Genomic DNA, 16,467 nt, shown 5'->3' on the forward strand with positions numbered 1-16,467 from the left:
ATCAGAAAGGAAGCCATGAAAAGCAGAGCCTCACTCCTCCTCCGTGGTGAAGATATCGAAGCAGCCGTGTGTGAGCACGTGGTCCAGTGTCTTCAGCAGCGGCACGGACACCCTGAGGGGAGAAGGAGCTGTGAGACCCTGGACACCAGCAACAAGGAAGCCCATCTCCCTGAATGGCTGAGAGTCAGCACGATCCCAGTGGGAACCCTAGCACTGCGGTGGAAACCGACAAGCCCCCTTTATAATTTACGTGGAAACGCAAAGCTTCAGGAAAAGACAAAACGGCTGTGGCAGGAAGAAAGAAGGCTGGAGGCCGACACTGAACTTCGAAGATGATGGTAAAGTGGAAGGGATGGAAACAGCACGGCCCTGGTGCCACGTGAAGCAAACACGTCGGGCACAGAAGAGTCCAAAGTAAACCCACGGTTTCTTACAAAGCTGCGACGGCAGCATGAGGGGAGCCCTTCCAGCAACTGGGGTGGGCACCGCTGGGCATCAAGGTCCCTGTGCCGATGCTATACCATGTAGGAAACCTCACTCAAGACGCACCCCAGGTCTAAATACACAACCCAAAACTATAAAACTTCTAGGACAAAACAGAAAATCTCGGTCACCATGGATTAGGCAAGCTGTTTTCGACACACCAGAAAAATCTGTGCCTCAGAGAACAAGGGGAGATGCTGGGGCATGAGGAAAGCGTGAGGGCCCCGATCGGTGCGTGAAAGGACAGGCAGGGAGAAAACACCCTCACGGCACGTGTGTGACGAGGGAGGATCAGAACACAACAGTCAGGGAAGGAGAACAGAAAAAAATGAAGACACTTCTCCAAAGAGAATATAAAACAGCAACGCGCCGGTGACAGTGACCTCAGACAGCATCGGCAGAAAGACAGGACACGTGGGCGTTCCGGAAACCCTCCAGCAGCTTTCCAAGGCTAGACGTTCGCCTCTGTGTGAGCCAGCCTGCGGCGCCTCGGTATTTACCCCACAGAAAAGGAGCCTCGGAGGTCCCCTCTGGGCGACGGGAGCATCAGGAGAGCTTCAGCACAGGCCGACTAACACACAGGAGAGCTGGGCTCCACAGAACCAGCAACAGCCCCGACGCGGAAACCACCAAAACGCCCAGACAGACGCACTGTGGTGCCTCCACCAATGGACACGACTGGTCAGCAAGGAGGAACGAGCGACCGGCACACGGCCCAGACGCCTCCAGTGACCACGTGCCGAGGCTACGGTGACGCAGGCCGGGGGCACGGACTCGAAGGGCTGGGAGGAAACCTTGGCTGGAGCCCACCGTCGTGACTGGGGAAGGTTTTAAGGGTGGACACCTGTCAAAATCGACCCAACTGCCCCTTTATGTGCAGCTGATTATAGTCGTAAGGAGAAGAGAAAACCCGGCTGGGCCGAGTTGCTGTTTGCCGAGAGCGGCATCTGTGCTCTCACGGGAGAGGCTGCCGAGGCCCCGCCCGAGGGGACACGAGGCCCATGTCCTCGTCCTCACACATGCGGGAAAGAGCCCGTCCATAGGATGTTCCCAATTCTGAGGTCAAGGCCCACAGGGTCTACACTCCACCTCCACGTAAAGCCAGAAACTTCTAGAAAGCAGCCATGTTTCTCACTTGACATTCCATCCTCAGGAACGCAGAGCTCTCACTCGCCAGGTGGCTGATGAGCGTCCACAAGCGCCTCCCCGGGAGCACCAAGCTGGAGGGGCTCCCCACGACGCCTTCCTACACACAGGCACCACCTTCTACTCGTATCACCTTTACGTCCAGTGTACACAGAACGGCCATTTCCCTGCCTCACGTGGAGGATGAAGAGGAGGTGCAGGGGCTGAGGCACATCCTCCTCGCTGAGCCACCAACTGGTAAAGCGTGTGTCTCACTTCTCCCTTCAGACCCTGCGAGACCCCGGGGATCTGTGGGAACCTGGGGAGAGGCACCAGCACCACTCACACCTCTGAGGCCCCAAGAGACACCACTCACCTCTCATTCAGAAGGTTGTCCTCAAAGATCTGCAGAAGGGTCCCACTGAAGATGCCCAGGGCCTGTGGGTCGCTCTGAATGCCCTTCATGTACTCAAAGAGGCTCTGGGTGGAGTGCCGGATCTGCAACACGGAGACACCTCAGAAGGCGGTGGGACCCCCGAGCCTGCCACCCCTCAGGCTTGGCCACAGCCGGTCAAGCATCTGCTAGAGCAGAACTGCTCCGAGCTGCAGAGACGCAAAGGTCTCGCCCGCCAGCGGCTGGTGCGGACGCCAGCACGGAGCCACCCACGGTGCAGACACCCAAAGCAGACACACGGCCCTCGGCAGCGGCAGCTCAGCCTGAGCCCTCACTTAGGACGGGGGAAGCGCACGTGACGAAAGGCTGCGGCCACTCACGTTGGGTTTCGCTCACGTTTCCCACTGAAGCGGGATTTGATAATCCCCGCAACTCCCCTGTGTGCAGAATGTCTCGGGGCCCCGCTCGCCTGTGGCCCAGGTCTCCCCACACGCCTCCGCACGGTGCAGAGGGCACCTAACGTCCTGTGGCCTGGGTCTCCCCGCACGCCTCCGCACGGCGCAGAGGGCACCTAACGTCCTGTGGCCTGGGTCTCCCTGCACGCCTCCGCACGGCGCAGAGGGCACCTCATGTCCCGTTACGTGTTTTCTAGGACGCAGCAGCTGTCACAGTGTCGCCACACGAAGCAGGTCATGACCCAAGGTGCAGAGGCCACGAGTGACAAGATGCAGAGAGGCCTTCAAGTTCCACAGCTCAGCCATAGACTGAGGCTCTGGAGACCCTCCCCACAGACATGGAAAGCTGGGCCTGGAGCCCTGGAAGTGGAGGACGGAGGCAGATCTAGAACCTGATGGAGCCCAGGTACCCACATGCAGGCATGAGACACAGGTCCTGGAGGGTTGAACCCCGAGGGGACGCTGGGAGCTCCAGGGCTGCGGCCGCGGGAAGAGAGTGGCGCCGGCCCACTTCAAAGTCTGCTGCTGACCCCCAACTCAATGTGCTGTTCCACCTTCATCAGACTCAACCATCCCACAGGCCCTAAGCCTCCTGGGTCATGAAGAAGACACTGGGCCCCTGACCCCCTAACCAAATATGCCCGAGAGAGACAGAAAGCAATGGAAGAAAAGGCCCAGCTCCATACACGCTCCCAAGAGACAGGGAAGCGCCAGGCACCCCTGGAACCACCACCTCCCGCCCCAGCCAGCCCGACGCCTCCTCACCGTCGACTCCGTCAAGCCGCCCAGGGACACGACTAGCCCCAGCAGGACGTGGTAGCGGTAGGTGGGCAGCCCAAGGAGCTGGATGATGCGTGGGAAGGCCTGGGAAGGTGCATTCCAGTTCACGGAGGCCACGTCGGACCTTCAAGAGAGTGGGTGAGACAAGGCCAGGCTGCTGATGATCTTGCCACGGCTGCGGGGCCAGCGCGGGGGGCCTACGCCCCAACAGTACCTGTGAGCCAGCGCGGGGGGCCTATGCCCCAACGGTACCTGGGAGCCAGCGCGGGGGGCCTACGCCCCAACAGTATCTGGGAGCCAGCACGGGGGGCCTACGCCCCAACGGTACCTGGGAAAGAGCTTTTCCAGTTCTCCTCGGTGGGGCACGTGGGGGATGGGAGGGCTGTCAAAGTGCAGGAGAGTCAGGAACACGCTGGCGGCATGAGCACGGAAACAGTCAATCTTCTCACTGGCCTGCTGGGCCACACAGCACATGATGTGCTCACAGCTGCAAACCGAGAGTGGGAGGTAAACCAAGGGCGGGCGGTAAATCAAGAGCGGGCAGTAAACCGAGCGCAGGTGGTCCAAGTCGTGACTCCAGCCCAAGCACCATGAGGACATGCAGGCTCCTCAGGACATGGCGGCTGAGTTGGCAGCTGACACCAGGACACTGGCTCGGAAGAACCACACTCCGTTACCTTCACATCCCAGGAGCCCAACCCTACAGGTGAGCAGCAAACACATGCTATGTACATGTTACACATGTGCTACGTGTTACAAGCGTGCTGATGAGGTCTTAGGGTTGAAGCAGGGACAACTAATAGGATTACAGGAGCGGGTGGAGAAGAGTGATGGGGACAGAGAAGCTGGGGCTGGGGAAGGAGAAAGAGGTGAGAACTAAGGAAATCAGGCCCCGGGATCCCCACGACCGAGTGCCCCCGACAGAGAGACCGACAGCAAGGGCAGGGCCTGGGGGTACCCACAACCCAGTGCCCCCGACAGAGATGCACAGCAAGGCAGAGGCCCCAGTGGCAGCCTCAGGTGCAGGGAACTGAATGATGGCTCAGCTGGTCCTGGCAGGAGCGGACCCCCAGGTTCAGGGTCCTAAGCTGAGAAGTCCCCACCTCCTGCCCAGCCCTACCCCGGGAAGCTGGCTGTCATCAAACTGGCCAGAGCACTGTTGGAGGCCCAGGCTGGGGAGCAAAGCCTCGTGCTGGGGGCACTGGGCAGAGGAGGAGGAGCCCCAGCTCGAGCCACGGCTACGGGCGCAGGAGGGCCCTGCACAAACCTGGGGTCAGGGACCAGAGAGGTTCTCTAGGAGGATGATGTGTGCCCAGCAGTGCAAATGCCACTGAGCACCAGGACCGCCCGCCCCGCCAGCCTCCCCAAGCTCGGGGCTGCCCTCTAGGGTGCAGAAGGCCTGCAACGCGACACTCACATGTGGGCCTCTATCAGCTCAGGCTGGCTCCGAGCCAGCAGAAGGGTCAGCTCCATCAGACTGGTCATGGCGGCCTTGCGGACCCTGATGGGACAAGGAGAGGCAGAGACACCCAGCTTGAGAGGGGGTTCCCAACCCTGGTTCTGCCAACCATGCTGGCAGCCTGTGTGAATTCGACACCTGTGACTAACCCCACACAGAGGCCAGGCACGCTGCCAGGGAGAAAAGTCACGGGGCCTGCAGAGGTTCCCTGTGCACTACAGGAATGTGTGCAGGGAAAGAAGACACACAGCCACACACTGGGCCCCGAGGAATCCTACACACACGGGCGTTTCAGAGGTTCCCTGTGCGCTATAGGAACGTGTGCAGGGAAGAGACCCACAGCCACACACACCGGGGCCCCGAGGCATCCTACACACACGGGCGTTTCAGAGGTTCCCTGTGCACTATAGGAACGTGTGCAGGGAAGAGACCCACAGCCACACACACCGGGGCCCCGAGGCATCCTACACACACAGGCGTTTTGGGGATTATCAACCCTACTTCAGCAAGAAATGTTGGCAAACCCAATGTAAGCAGCCAGGAGCCTTTCATTGAAGACGCGTCCTCCCTCACACCCTGTCAACGAGGACGATGCAGGCCCAACACCTGAGGACGGGCCGGACAAGCACCTGCAAAGCCACGCAGGCTCACCCGGGAGCAGAGAACAGGTCATCCTCCCGAGCCTTTAAAACGCAAAATACAGCACTCTACAAAGATTTCTCCCTGCAGAAGAGGCCAGGGCCTCCGCGTTTCCATGGGATGGACGGGCTTCTCAGAAGAAGCGCTCACCCACTGCTACGCACGTACCAGGCGCCCACATCCCCTCTGCTGTCTGTGGTGTAGTCGTCCATGCAGCCCAGCAGCGCACAGTAAATCTGGGAAACGTTCTCTCTGCACACAGCTTCGTCTGGGGCTCCTGCTTTCACACCGACAGTCTGGCAAATCCTGAAATTTGAAATGTGTGAGCTAACGAACAAACATCTGTGAGCCTCGTCTTCCACATCACAGAGGTCTGATGTGTGTTCCTGATCCTGAGAAGACACGCTGGGAACAGTCCAGGAACCTCGGGTAGATCAGAAATCCAGAGCTCCTTCCACACGTACGGAACGTGGGACATGCTTCCCCAAGGTCACGCTCTGCTGTCTCTCTGGCTGAAAGGTGGACAGGGACGCCCCCTGCGGCTGGTCCCTCCCACTTCCCACCCTGACTAGCGGGGACGGATGCTGGCATAGGAGAGAAGGGGGCGTGCGTGGCCCCCGCGGGGCTGCTCCTCGTGTGCCTGCAGGGAGGAGAGGGCATATGGCATGGCCCCAGGTGCGTGTCTGTCAACGAGTGCAGAGATCATTCCAAACACTGGCTGGCAGGGTCACCTCCTCTTTGCCAACCTTGGCCCAGGACACATTCCCCAATTCTCGAAGGGGCCCAGTGTTCCTAAAGAGTTTAACATTCACTATGACTATGACAGCAAGAGACTGAAAGCGCCTCCAGCAGCTGGCACTGACAATCCTCTGGAAGAGAGGAAACCTAGGAAGTGAAGAATCATAAATCCTGCCTCTAAGCAAAAACATCCCCCTTAGCATTCATTTGCTGGCCTTTCAGAGACTTACGACTTCAGGGAGGAACCGCTGGGACTCACCTAGCAATGGCCTTCAAGCCGTCTCTCCTGGATTCAGCAAAGTTTACGGCCTCGGGGGAAGTGTGGGTAACTGCTCTTAAACCTGTGAGAACCTGGAAAGCAATAAAGAATCACAGAAGAACCACAAGCTATAACGAAGTGCACTCTTTAGGGAGGTGGCACTGTCGGCCCGGAGCCATAGACCCCGCGCCATGCGACAGGCAGCTCCTGGCACCACCTTCCTCACGGGGCCATCCACGGCCCCCGGTGGAGCCCAGGAAGGACACCCAGGACGGAGTCACCTCCAGCCTCTCCACAGCCCCTGGAGAAGCCCACGAAGGACACCCGGGGAGAGGTGACCTCCAGCCTCTCCACAGCCAGCCCCCACCCCAGGGCGTCACTAGGGGTCTGGCCGCACCCTGAGGTCCCCCTCTTTTGTCCTATGCTGAGACCTGGGGTATGGGACAAAGGAAGCTGTTGGGTCCCGAAAGCCTCATCTGTCACGTCTCCAAGTGATCCTGTTTCACATTTATCTGTTTCAACTGGATAAACCCCCACACGCGAGTTTTAGATGGCATGGCGGCTGCGAGGTCCACCCGCCACACGGGCAGGAGTCCGTCTGGAGCTGCGGATCCTGAAGTGCCAAGGCTGGATCCCATGGGGAGGGAAGGGCGTGGGGAACAGTGGCCAGGGCCTATTCCAGCTTCAGATGGCCGGAGGGGAGACAAGCAGGAATTCCCGGCAGCTGGGTCAGTGGGACCCAGCACCACAGGAAAGCGTGAGAGAGCAGGTCACGGAGGCCAGCGTGAGGCTGACCTGTGGAAGGACGTGGAGCCACGTCTGACCCCGCCTGGATGCGCGGCCGCAGCCAAAATAGGAGCCGGCTCCACAACGCGCAAAGGCAACCGTGTTCTCTTCACTCTCAGCAGCTGCTTCTACAAACAACACCTTCTCCTCCCTCCTGGAATTCAGCTTTTCGAAGTCTGTCCTCTGACAGCAAAGAGTTCGCCAGGGCCCCAAGGGGCCACAGACCTTGGGTGCCCTCTGCCCCCTTTCTCCTGGCCACAGGTGCCGGCTTCCAGGAATCCCCTCCCAGCTACAAGCACTGATGGGTTTACTAACGGCTGGGCCTACCTCATGCCCCAACACACAAGGCTACCTCATGCCCCAACACACAAGGCTCCCACACCCTCGCCCTAGGCCCCGTCCACTGCGCGTGGCCAGCCTCACCTGCTGGAGCCGGCCTTTCAGAAGGAACCCTGGAAGGGCGCCCAAGGCCAACGAGAAGCCACAGCGAGTCATCTCCTCGGGGTTCCGAAGCTCAGCCAGGTACTGCGTGATCAGCTCCTCTGAAAGGAAGTAACGAGTGTGAAGACAGGCCCTCTGCTGCCCATCGTGTACAGCCACATGCGACGTGTGCCCCAAACAGGAGCAAAGCCACAGTAAACAAAGGAGGAGCCGCCCGAGGTTCACAAAGCAGACACGTTTCCAAAGTGGCCTCCCTCAAAATAGGAATCAAAAAGAGAATTTTTTTTTTTTTTTGAGAGAGAGTCTCATTCTGTCACCCAGGCTGGAGTGCAGTGGTGCAAGCTTAGCGCACTGCAGCCTCCAACTCATACTCAGCCTCCCAAGTAGCTGGGATTACAGGCGTGTGCCACCATGCCAAGCTAATGCATGATTTTTATAAACTTCTAATAATTTTAAGTGGTGATTCACACACTTTTGATGTGATTAATAATGCATGTTCTATCACATGACATAAACGAACACTGTGGGCCAACATATGTGCATGTGACACTTTAAAAATAAAAAGTACGATTCATGAAACACATCCCTCAAACAGTTACATGATGTGTGAGAAATGAGCCCGAACTTCAGCACGGGGGTGCAGGATGTACAGTGAGGCGGCACAGCAGCTATGCACAGGACACGGCGTAAAGCCAGCCTTATGCTACTTTCATAAAGAAGGAAAAAACAGCAAAATGTATTAACGAGTGAAGAACACACACCAGAAAAATGGCACAGTGCATACAAAAATTCTAAAAACACTGACCGAGCACGGTGGCTCACGCCTGTAATCCCAGAACTTTGGGAGGCTGACGCAGGTGGATCACCTGAGGTCAGGAGTTCAATTCCAGCCTGGCCAATGTGGTGAGACCCCCGTCTCTACTAAAAATACAAAAATTAGCCGGGCGTGGTGGCGGGCACCTGTAGTCCCAGCTACTCAGGAGGTTGAGGCACAAGAATTGCTCGAACCCGTGAGGCAGAGGTTGCAGTGAGCCGAATCAACGCCACCCCACTCCAGCCTGGGCGACAGAGCAAGACTCTGTCTCAAAAAAAAAAAAAAAAAAATATATATATATATATATATTATATATAGTGTAAGAAAACACAACTGAAAGCGTGATTCTGCGCTTCAAAAAGTAACGCTGTGCTCCAGGACCAGCTGCCAGGGTACCGTCAACAGAGACGCGTCCCTGCAGAGCCACCTGTTCAGAGGTGATGCAACATCCTGGGCAGCTGCGGGACGTGCTCACAGATCCTCGGCTGGGAACCTGAGACCCAAACAGTCCCACTCCAGCCGTGATCGTGGTGGCTCTGCTCCACCACACAACTGAGGCCTCCTCCGTGCCCAGACACTCCCCAGCAGCTTCCTGCTGGAAGCCCCTGGAGCCTTCAAGGACACTCACCCTGAATTGCGGGATCTGCCTCCCCCGGCTCCTTCATGTAATATTCACTGCAGAGAGCGGCCAGGGCCGAGACTGCTGCATCCTAAAACAAAGGCAGCATGGTGAGCGCACAGCAGCTCTGCTCGGAGAAGCCCCCGGCCAGGGACAGAGCAGGTCACCCTGAAGTCGGAGAAGCACCTGACTAGCCGTGGCCACCCTGAGGTCAGAGAAAGACCTGACCAGGGACACGGCGGGTCACCCTGAGGTCAGAGAAGGACCTGACCAGGGACACAGCAGGTCGCCCTGAGGTTGGAGAAGCGCCAGGCCAAGGACACAGCGGGTCACCCTGAGGTCGGAGAAGGATCTGACCAGGGACACAGCGGGTCACCCTGAGGTCGGAGAAGGATCTGACCAGGGACACAGCGGGTCACCCTGAGGTCGGAGAAGGATCTGGCCAGGGACACAGCGGGTCACCCTGAGGTCAGAGAAGGATCTGACCAGGGACACCGCAGGTCACCCTGAGGTCGGAGAAGGACCTGACCAGGGACACAGCGGGTCACCCTGAGGTCTGGACACAGGGATGACTTTAGAACCAAACCAAAAGAACCCCTAAGTCATGCTACTCCTTTCCAGCGTGCCTGCTCACCATCATCTGTCAAATACACGCATCAATTTACTACCACTGCAACTAAGAAACTGAATGGATAACCTGATTCCTTCCACACTGCCTGTCTTCTAATATGGAACAATAATAAAATGGAGCATATTTCTCTTTCCCAGAAATAGTTACTAAGGAAAAGGCACACACTGTGCACCCAGAGTAACGGGGCAGGGCCTCCAGGCCAAGCCACGTCAGCCTCATTTAGAGAGATGGGGCTCCGGGGACGCATGGGGAACAGGAATAATGGGGCAGGGCCTCCAGGCTAAGCCACGTCAGCCTCATTTAGAAAGACAGGGCTCCGGGGGCGCACTGGGAACAGGAGTTGGGGCCGGACAGCAGGAGACCCTCGGGAACCCATCCAAGGCCACCAGGAGCCATGGTGGGAGGGGTGGCAATTGCTGCACAGAGCAGGAGCGGGCAGAGTCACCAGTCCCACCGCGTGCGGGGCTCAATGCCACTGTCTCCTCGAACCCCCACCTCTGCCACCTACGGAGGAGCCTCTTGTGACCACACAGCCAGCAAGTGGCAAACACCGAACCCACGTGTTCTTTCCACTGCTCCCCCAAAGCCCAGGAGCCGAGGCCAACAGAGCAGCCTTGGAGAGGCACTGGGGGCGGGGCGGGCGGGGGCCATGAGCAGAGGAGGTGCGTTGTCCACAGGGGGCTGCATTCCACGAGTCACCATCTGTGCCAATCCCAGGGGCAAAGTGTACCAGTATCATGGCCGGCGTGAATTAATCATGGACTTTTGAAAGAAAATTTTGAGACACTGATCATGATGCACTCAAATTCAACTAGTAGAACTGTACTTGGATCCTACAGAATGTTCAAGTTCCTTAAGGAAAAAATAAATAAGGAAATTGAAGACGCTAAGGAAAAAGAAATGCTAAGCATGGAAGAAGTCAGAGAATTACAAGACACCTAAATGCACTTCCGTTCTTCATCCTCCGTATCAGAACCCAGTCAATGCTGGTAACCATGCTTTCTTTCTTTCTTTCTTTTTTTGAGACAGAGTCTTGCTCTGTCACCCAGGCTGGAGTGCAATGGCGTGATCTCGACTCACTGCAACCTTCGCCTCCCAAGTTCAAGGAATTCTCCTGCCTCAGCCTCTTGAGTAGCTGGGATTACAGGCGCACACCACCTCACCCCGCTAATTTTTGTATTTTTAGTAGAGATGGAGTTTCACTATGCTGGCCAGGCTGGCCTCGAACTCCTGACCTCGAGTGATCCACCCGCTACTGTGCCGGGCCCATGGTTTCTTATCTATGCAATGAGATCGGCGTTACAGCTCTGTGAGTCCAAAGTCCTTCTGTATCCCCCCAGGACGGGAGGGGAGGGCAGGTGGCTGGGGACACACACACACACTGGCACCCACACAACATGACCAGGTCAGTGTGTGCGGGCAGAGGTCCTGGGGTGCTGTTTTCTCATCTGCATAGGAGCATCATAAAGGGAGTTTCCAAACCTCGGATCCTACAGGACACGGAACTCAACAGAGCACAGTTACTATTGATGCAGAAAAAGTGTTTCAAAGGTGACCATAATTAAAACAGCCAGAAACAATAAAAAATTAAGCATTCGGATTCCAATGGCTGTCCTGGATTGTAGACGCTACCATCCGGGATTCCAAATAGAATGCCCGCACTTGTCAGTTACCAGGCTAGCGCAGGAACAGCCTCATGATGCACAGTCGCCAACACAAACACCATCCGTATCTAACACACTAACACAGACGCACCGGGAACGCCTGTGCTCACCGTACCTTGATCTGCTGTCGGGAGTCACTTGAGATGAGATGGAGATGTCTCAAAGTGTCATTTATCAGCCACTGCCAACCATCTGTCAAAGAAAGAAGTTAGTGTACCCAGGCAATCAAAAACACCATGAAATCAAAAACAACAGCAAAAACAACTTCTATTAATACTAATCTTAAAGCCGACAGTAACCTTTGAGAGGAATCTGTGGAAAAGCAGAAGTGAATATTCTCCACGTTGTGGTATAAGTCTAAGGCCCCTTCCATTTGAAGTGGAAAGGCCCTCTTGTGGCTGTTAAATTGTGTTAAGCTCTTACTGGGGGAAATACCAGCATTCTGTAAACTTTTATACATCACATTTTGGGAAACTTTTATTCTTTGTTACCCCTAACTCTTTTCCTTCAAACGGTCTCCTCCGGCTCCCACAAATATAAACCCAAATCTTTAACTCAATTAGATACTGCACAAGCAACAAATGTGAAGGCTATTCTTAAAAAAAAAAAAAAGTCCTAACGTCTGAGGCTGCTGAGACAGCCCCGGGACACCACAGCCCTGGGGGCTCCCTTCACTGTGCTCTGGCGGCCCAGCGTAGGGGGCTGCTGAGGGGCTGGAGCCACCTCTGCCCACAGGGTCCGTGGTGTTGGCGGCCAGCTCTCTCCTGGTCCACGAGGGCCTGGGTGGCTGCAGCTCCCAACTGTCTGCCTGGGAGAAGAACTGACCCAGAGTGCACCGGGCATGGCAGCGAGGAGATGGGGGCACTGAGGTGGCGGCGGCGAAGGGCCCTCCTGTGTTGGGGGGAGAGGGTGGTAGGTACCCATTATTCAAGCAGGTTCTTGTAGCAACTTCAAGGCAATGTATCCGATTAATATCGTGAACCTTTAAGCTATAACCCTTATCCCCCCCATCCTAACAGGTTCATTTTTACCTTTTAATTTGAAGTCATTCTGGAAGAAAATGCTATTATTAAAAACAAAAGCACTTACCAATTATGGTGTCACCTTTAAAGGGCATTTTGGAAAGTGACAACTTTTCTATTAAAACACACACTGGAAAACAAAAAGAAAAAAAGGATAGACGCAATGTTACTTTTCCAAAAGCGCCTGCCACAGCGCCTTGCCCTTGCCGCATTCTGAGTTGTGTGCGGCCAGTTTCTGCCCCCCGCCCGCCCAACCTACCCTGCTGCCAGGGCTGGAAACATCCCAGAACCATTTCAGAACCACCACGAGAAGCCCAAGATGCCTCCTCCACTGAGCAGCCTGAACAAAGTGCTGCAGACCCAGCCAGGTGGCAAAAGGCCCATGTGTGAGCCCACGTGCACCTCAGAGAAGCCGGGCCTGCCTGTCAGGGAGCTGCAGACATCCCTGTGATGGGCTGTACAGGAAGCATAGCGGCTTCTGCTCCTGGACCTGTCACTCAGGACCCAAGCAACAGACAGCCATCACCTGCACTGCTCCAGACCGCAGGCCGCGCCTGTCACTTCCCCACATAGCTCATCACTCACACTCTCCATGACCAGAAATGTAACCCTGACCAGCCACGAGGGAACCGGGACGCACGAGACAGAGATGACTGAACAGAATCAGCAGCTCCCATGGCCACACACTGCTCTGGCTCCCACCGTTTCTACCTAACAACGGAACCCACTCGCAGACGTCTCCTGCACGCTTTTTCATGGTATTTGCTATTTCTCCTGAGGGACTAACCTCTCCTTCCATTTTTTGTCACCATGAACAAGGAGGCCTGTCTGTGCTACGGATGCGGAGGCCGTCGGTCCACCCGGCGTCCCTGCGCACAGGACAGGGACCACATACACTTCCCATCGTCACAGATACTGCCACTCAGCAAACTGAACAGACCGGACAACTCCTGGTCCACGAGACCCTGCTCTGGTCTGTCAGCACCAAGATTCTTCAGCGCCAACCGCGGCCAACTAGAAAGAGGAAAACGGTCCCCTCAATGCGAAGTAACCTGGTACTTCCCTCACCGTCTGCGGCCACGTGGGTCTGCTCCTCTCCTGCATGAAATGCCCACACGTCTGCTCTGCCCCATTTCACACTGGATCCTTTACCTCGTCACAGGCAATTTTACAATTTAGTCTTTGTACACGAATTAACTTTTTACCTGTCGACTGCAGTACAGACGTTTACTCTGAATCTCTATTTTCCCTACCAACCTATACGTGGTCTATTCTTCAATATAAGGCCCAACATAATGATCTCCTTTTGTTTCTGCCTTATGGAATTATTATTATAAAATCTGTTAGCTGGGGATTACATGCCAAGAGGGGGGAAACAAAAAGAAAGAAAAAACCCCAGAAAACCAGTTCTCACCACCAGTTAGAAAAACCCAGCAAGGGTCTGCTGGGACCTGACATTCAGGGTCTGCTTTAAACTCAGGGGAGGGAGGAGAAAGGAGGCGCTGGGAAGACAAAACAAGGGTCTGTGCTCAGGGACGCCGGGCGAGACTCTGGGCCGCGTAAACTATTTCTCTTTACTTCTGTGCAGATTTGAAAATTCCTAAACCAAGAAGTTTTCTTCAGAGACTGACATTGTCCTACAACGTCTCCTAAAATTTCTTCGAGGATTTTTATGATGGTAGTTTTTATGCGTAAGTTTTTAGTTACTCTCATATTTAGTTTTAGATACGATTTTACCTTCTTCCACGTGGGCACCTGTAACACCATCGCTCACTCAATGCGTTCCCCTTTTCACCAAAACCACGCCTTTGTCACAGTGTGAATCCTTTCAGCTCTGAACACAGTACTACTCTGATGTGTTTTAAGGACTGGGAAATGAAAGTCCTAACTAGTTTTTAAAATAATTTTCTTGGAGATGCACCCTGCATGTGAACTTTAAATGTATTTTATAATCAAGTTAAAAACGGCACGTGGGGCTCAGCGGTGGAATAAGCGGGGCGTCAGCCTCTCGGGAAATGGCACGCGGGGCTCAGCGGTGGAATAAGCGGGGCGTCAGCCTCTCACGAAACGGCACGCGGGGCTCAGCGGTGGAATGAGCAGGGCGTCAGCCTCTCACGAAACGGCACGCGGGGCTCAGCGGTGGAATGAGCAGGGTGTCAGCCTCTCACAAAAGAGCACACGGGACTTAGCAGTAGACATGAAAAGGTTTGTACCCACATCTCACACAGGAATTTCCTGGCAACCTTGTTCACAACAGCAACAGACAGAAATAGCCCCGGTGTACTTTACTGAGTGCTGGTTGAATGCGCTCTGGTAAAACCCAACCGTGGGCTAGGAAGGCACAAACTGTGAACACATGGACAGCTGGATGGGGTCTCAGGGCACCACGCTCACAGAAAATGCCCACCTCAAAATGCCACGACCACACGAGTCGATCATGGCATGTTCTAGAAGGGACAGACTGGCGGCAGGGGGGCAGGGTGAGAATGCAAAGGGCAGGACGCAGGTTTCTGATTGAGTGTCGAGTCAGTTACAGAAATCTACACAAGGCACCAATCCGCACGAAACTAGACACACATGGCCACTCCACACACACGAAGCCGCGAAACCGCACAGGCCTGCAGTCCAGTTAGAGGCAGGGCCTCGACACCACGGTCCCGGGTCCAACACTGTGGTACCCGGAGTCACCGCGGAGGAAGCGTGGGAAGCACAGCTAGGCTCTATTACTAATCTCATAACTTCCTGTAAGTCTATAATTATTTCAAAATGAAGAATATTTTTAAAAAACTAACAGACTAGATAACACGGACCAACCCTCCACTAACACATTTTTAAAAGCCAGACAATATGAAAACACGCAGGAAGTGCCTGCAGTCACCAGAGAGCTCACGAAGACCTGGGGGGACCGAGCAGCGGGGGCCAACTCTCCCTGGCTCATGGCTGACTCCAGGGGGTGCCACAAGAACCAGAAACCCCACCAGGAGCATCTCCAGCTAGCAGGAAAACGGGAGTCCAGGTTCTAACCCGGAGCACACACCTAGAAATAGGTGTAAAACGTGGGCCAGCGCAGCACTGATCCCTCTCATGTCCCGAAACCCAACGGAGGTGACCCCGACGGCCAGCACCCACCTCCCGTCAAGAGCCAACGTCAAGTCTCTCAGGGAGAGGAGAACATTCCAGGCCTCAAAGCATTTCTGTAATGTTTTGTTTCTGTGGCTTGGTGGAGATGCTTTTCACGTATGACATACCGTCCTTCAGAAACAGAGCCACGGAGGCTCCAGATGATGACATTAAACAAAGATTTTAAACCATGCTTAATATGTTCCAGGATGTGAAAAAAATGAAAACTAAGAAGAATATGAAAACTATAAAAAGTAGAAGTTCTGAAAAATAAAAAAATTCAAGGATGCGTTTAATGGCAGGTAAGGCACACCTGAAAGAATTTGTGACAATGAAATTTAAATCAAAGAAAATGTTCCTGTCATCCCAGCACTTTGGGAGGCCAAGGTGAGCAGATCACAAGGTCAAGAGATCGAGACCAGCCTGGCCAACGTGGTGAAACCCCATCTCTACAAAAAATACAAAAATTAGCTGGGTGTGGTGGCAGGCGCCTGTAGTCCCAGGTACTCCAGAGGCTGAGGCAGGAGAACCGCTTAATCCCGGGAGGCGGAGGTTGCAGTGAGCTGAGATTGTGCCACTGCACTCCAGCCTGGCGACAGAGCAAGACTCCAACTCAAAAACTCAAAAAAAAAAAAAAAAAAGAAAAAAAAATGTCCAAACTGAGTCAGACGAAACCAGAGGAGAGAGTGTAAGAGGCGTTAAAGAATTAAGTGCGGTGATCCAGACGAGATGTGGGTGATGAGGGTCCCAAAAGGAGAGAAGAGGCCAGTGAGCAATGTTCAAAGAGATCATGGCTAGGAATTTTTCTGAAGTGAACAAAACATCGACAGAAAATACAGCTTATGAAACAAGTATGAACCCTAGAGCCCCAAGTCAGATAAACACAAAGGGAACTTGTTCTAGGAATATCACAGCAAAAGTGCTGAAAACCAAATAAAGATAAAATCTCAAAAGCAGCCAGGGAAACTTAAAAGACTGTCTCCAATAAAGTATTAAGTAGACTGGCAGCTACCCTCTCCAGAAGACAAGAGACTATTA

The 16,467-nt window shown here is 54.7% G+C and overlaps 2 protein-coding genes across 3 annotated transcripts in view; one reads left to right on the forward strand and one right to left on the reverse strand.

Annotated features, from left to right (window-relative positions):
• The window catches only part of B3GNTL1 (UDP-GlcNAc:betaGal beta-1,3-N-acetylglucosaminyltransferase like 1), a 126,759-nt gene that overhangs the window by 105,072 nt on the left and 5,220 nt on the right, over positions 1 to 16,467 (forward strand). The window lies entirely within an intron of this gene.
• TBCD (tubulin folding cofactor D) overlaps positions 1 to 16,467 on the reverse strand; it is a 185,994-nt gene that overhangs the window by 9,587 nt on the left and 159,940 nt on the right. For both annotated transcript variants that reach the window (XM_032177936.2, XM_032177934.2), the window contains 11 exons: positions 12,377 to 12,439; positions 11,403 to 11,479; positions 9,002 to 9,083; positions 7,542 to 7,660; positions 6,333 to 6,424; positions 5,504 to 5,641; positions 4,655 to 4,738; positions 3,566 to 3,724; positions 3,223 to 3,361; positions 1,985 to 2,106; positions 35 to 112 (listed from right to left, as the gene is read on the reverse strand). In XM_032177936.2, coding sequence (XP_032033827.1) covers positions 35 to 112; positions 1,985 to 2,106; positions 3,223 to 3,361; positions 3,566 to 3,724; positions 4,655 to 4,738; positions 5,504 to 5,641; positions 6,333 to 6,424; positions 7,542 to 7,660; positions 9,002 to 9,083; positions 11,403 to 11,479; positions 12,377 to 12,439 — 1,153 coding nt within the window. The remainder of the gene's footprint in view (positions 1 to 34; positions 113 to 1,984; positions 2,107 to 3,222; positions 3,362 to 3,565; positions 3,725 to 4,654; positions 4,739 to 5,503; positions 5,642 to 6,332; positions 6,425 to 7,541; positions 7,661 to 9,001; positions 9,084 to 11,402; positions 11,480 to 12,376; positions 12,440 to 16,467) is intronic.

This window comes from Hylobates moloch, unplaced genomic scaffold, assembly GCF_009828535.3.
Source record: "Hylobates moloch isolate HMO894 unplaced genomic scaffold, HMol_V3 SCAFFOLD_15, whole genome shotgun sequence".
NCBI classification, from domain to species: domain Eukaryota; kingdom Metazoa; phylum Chordata; class Mammalia; order Primates; family Hylobatidae; genus Hylobates; species Hylobates moloch.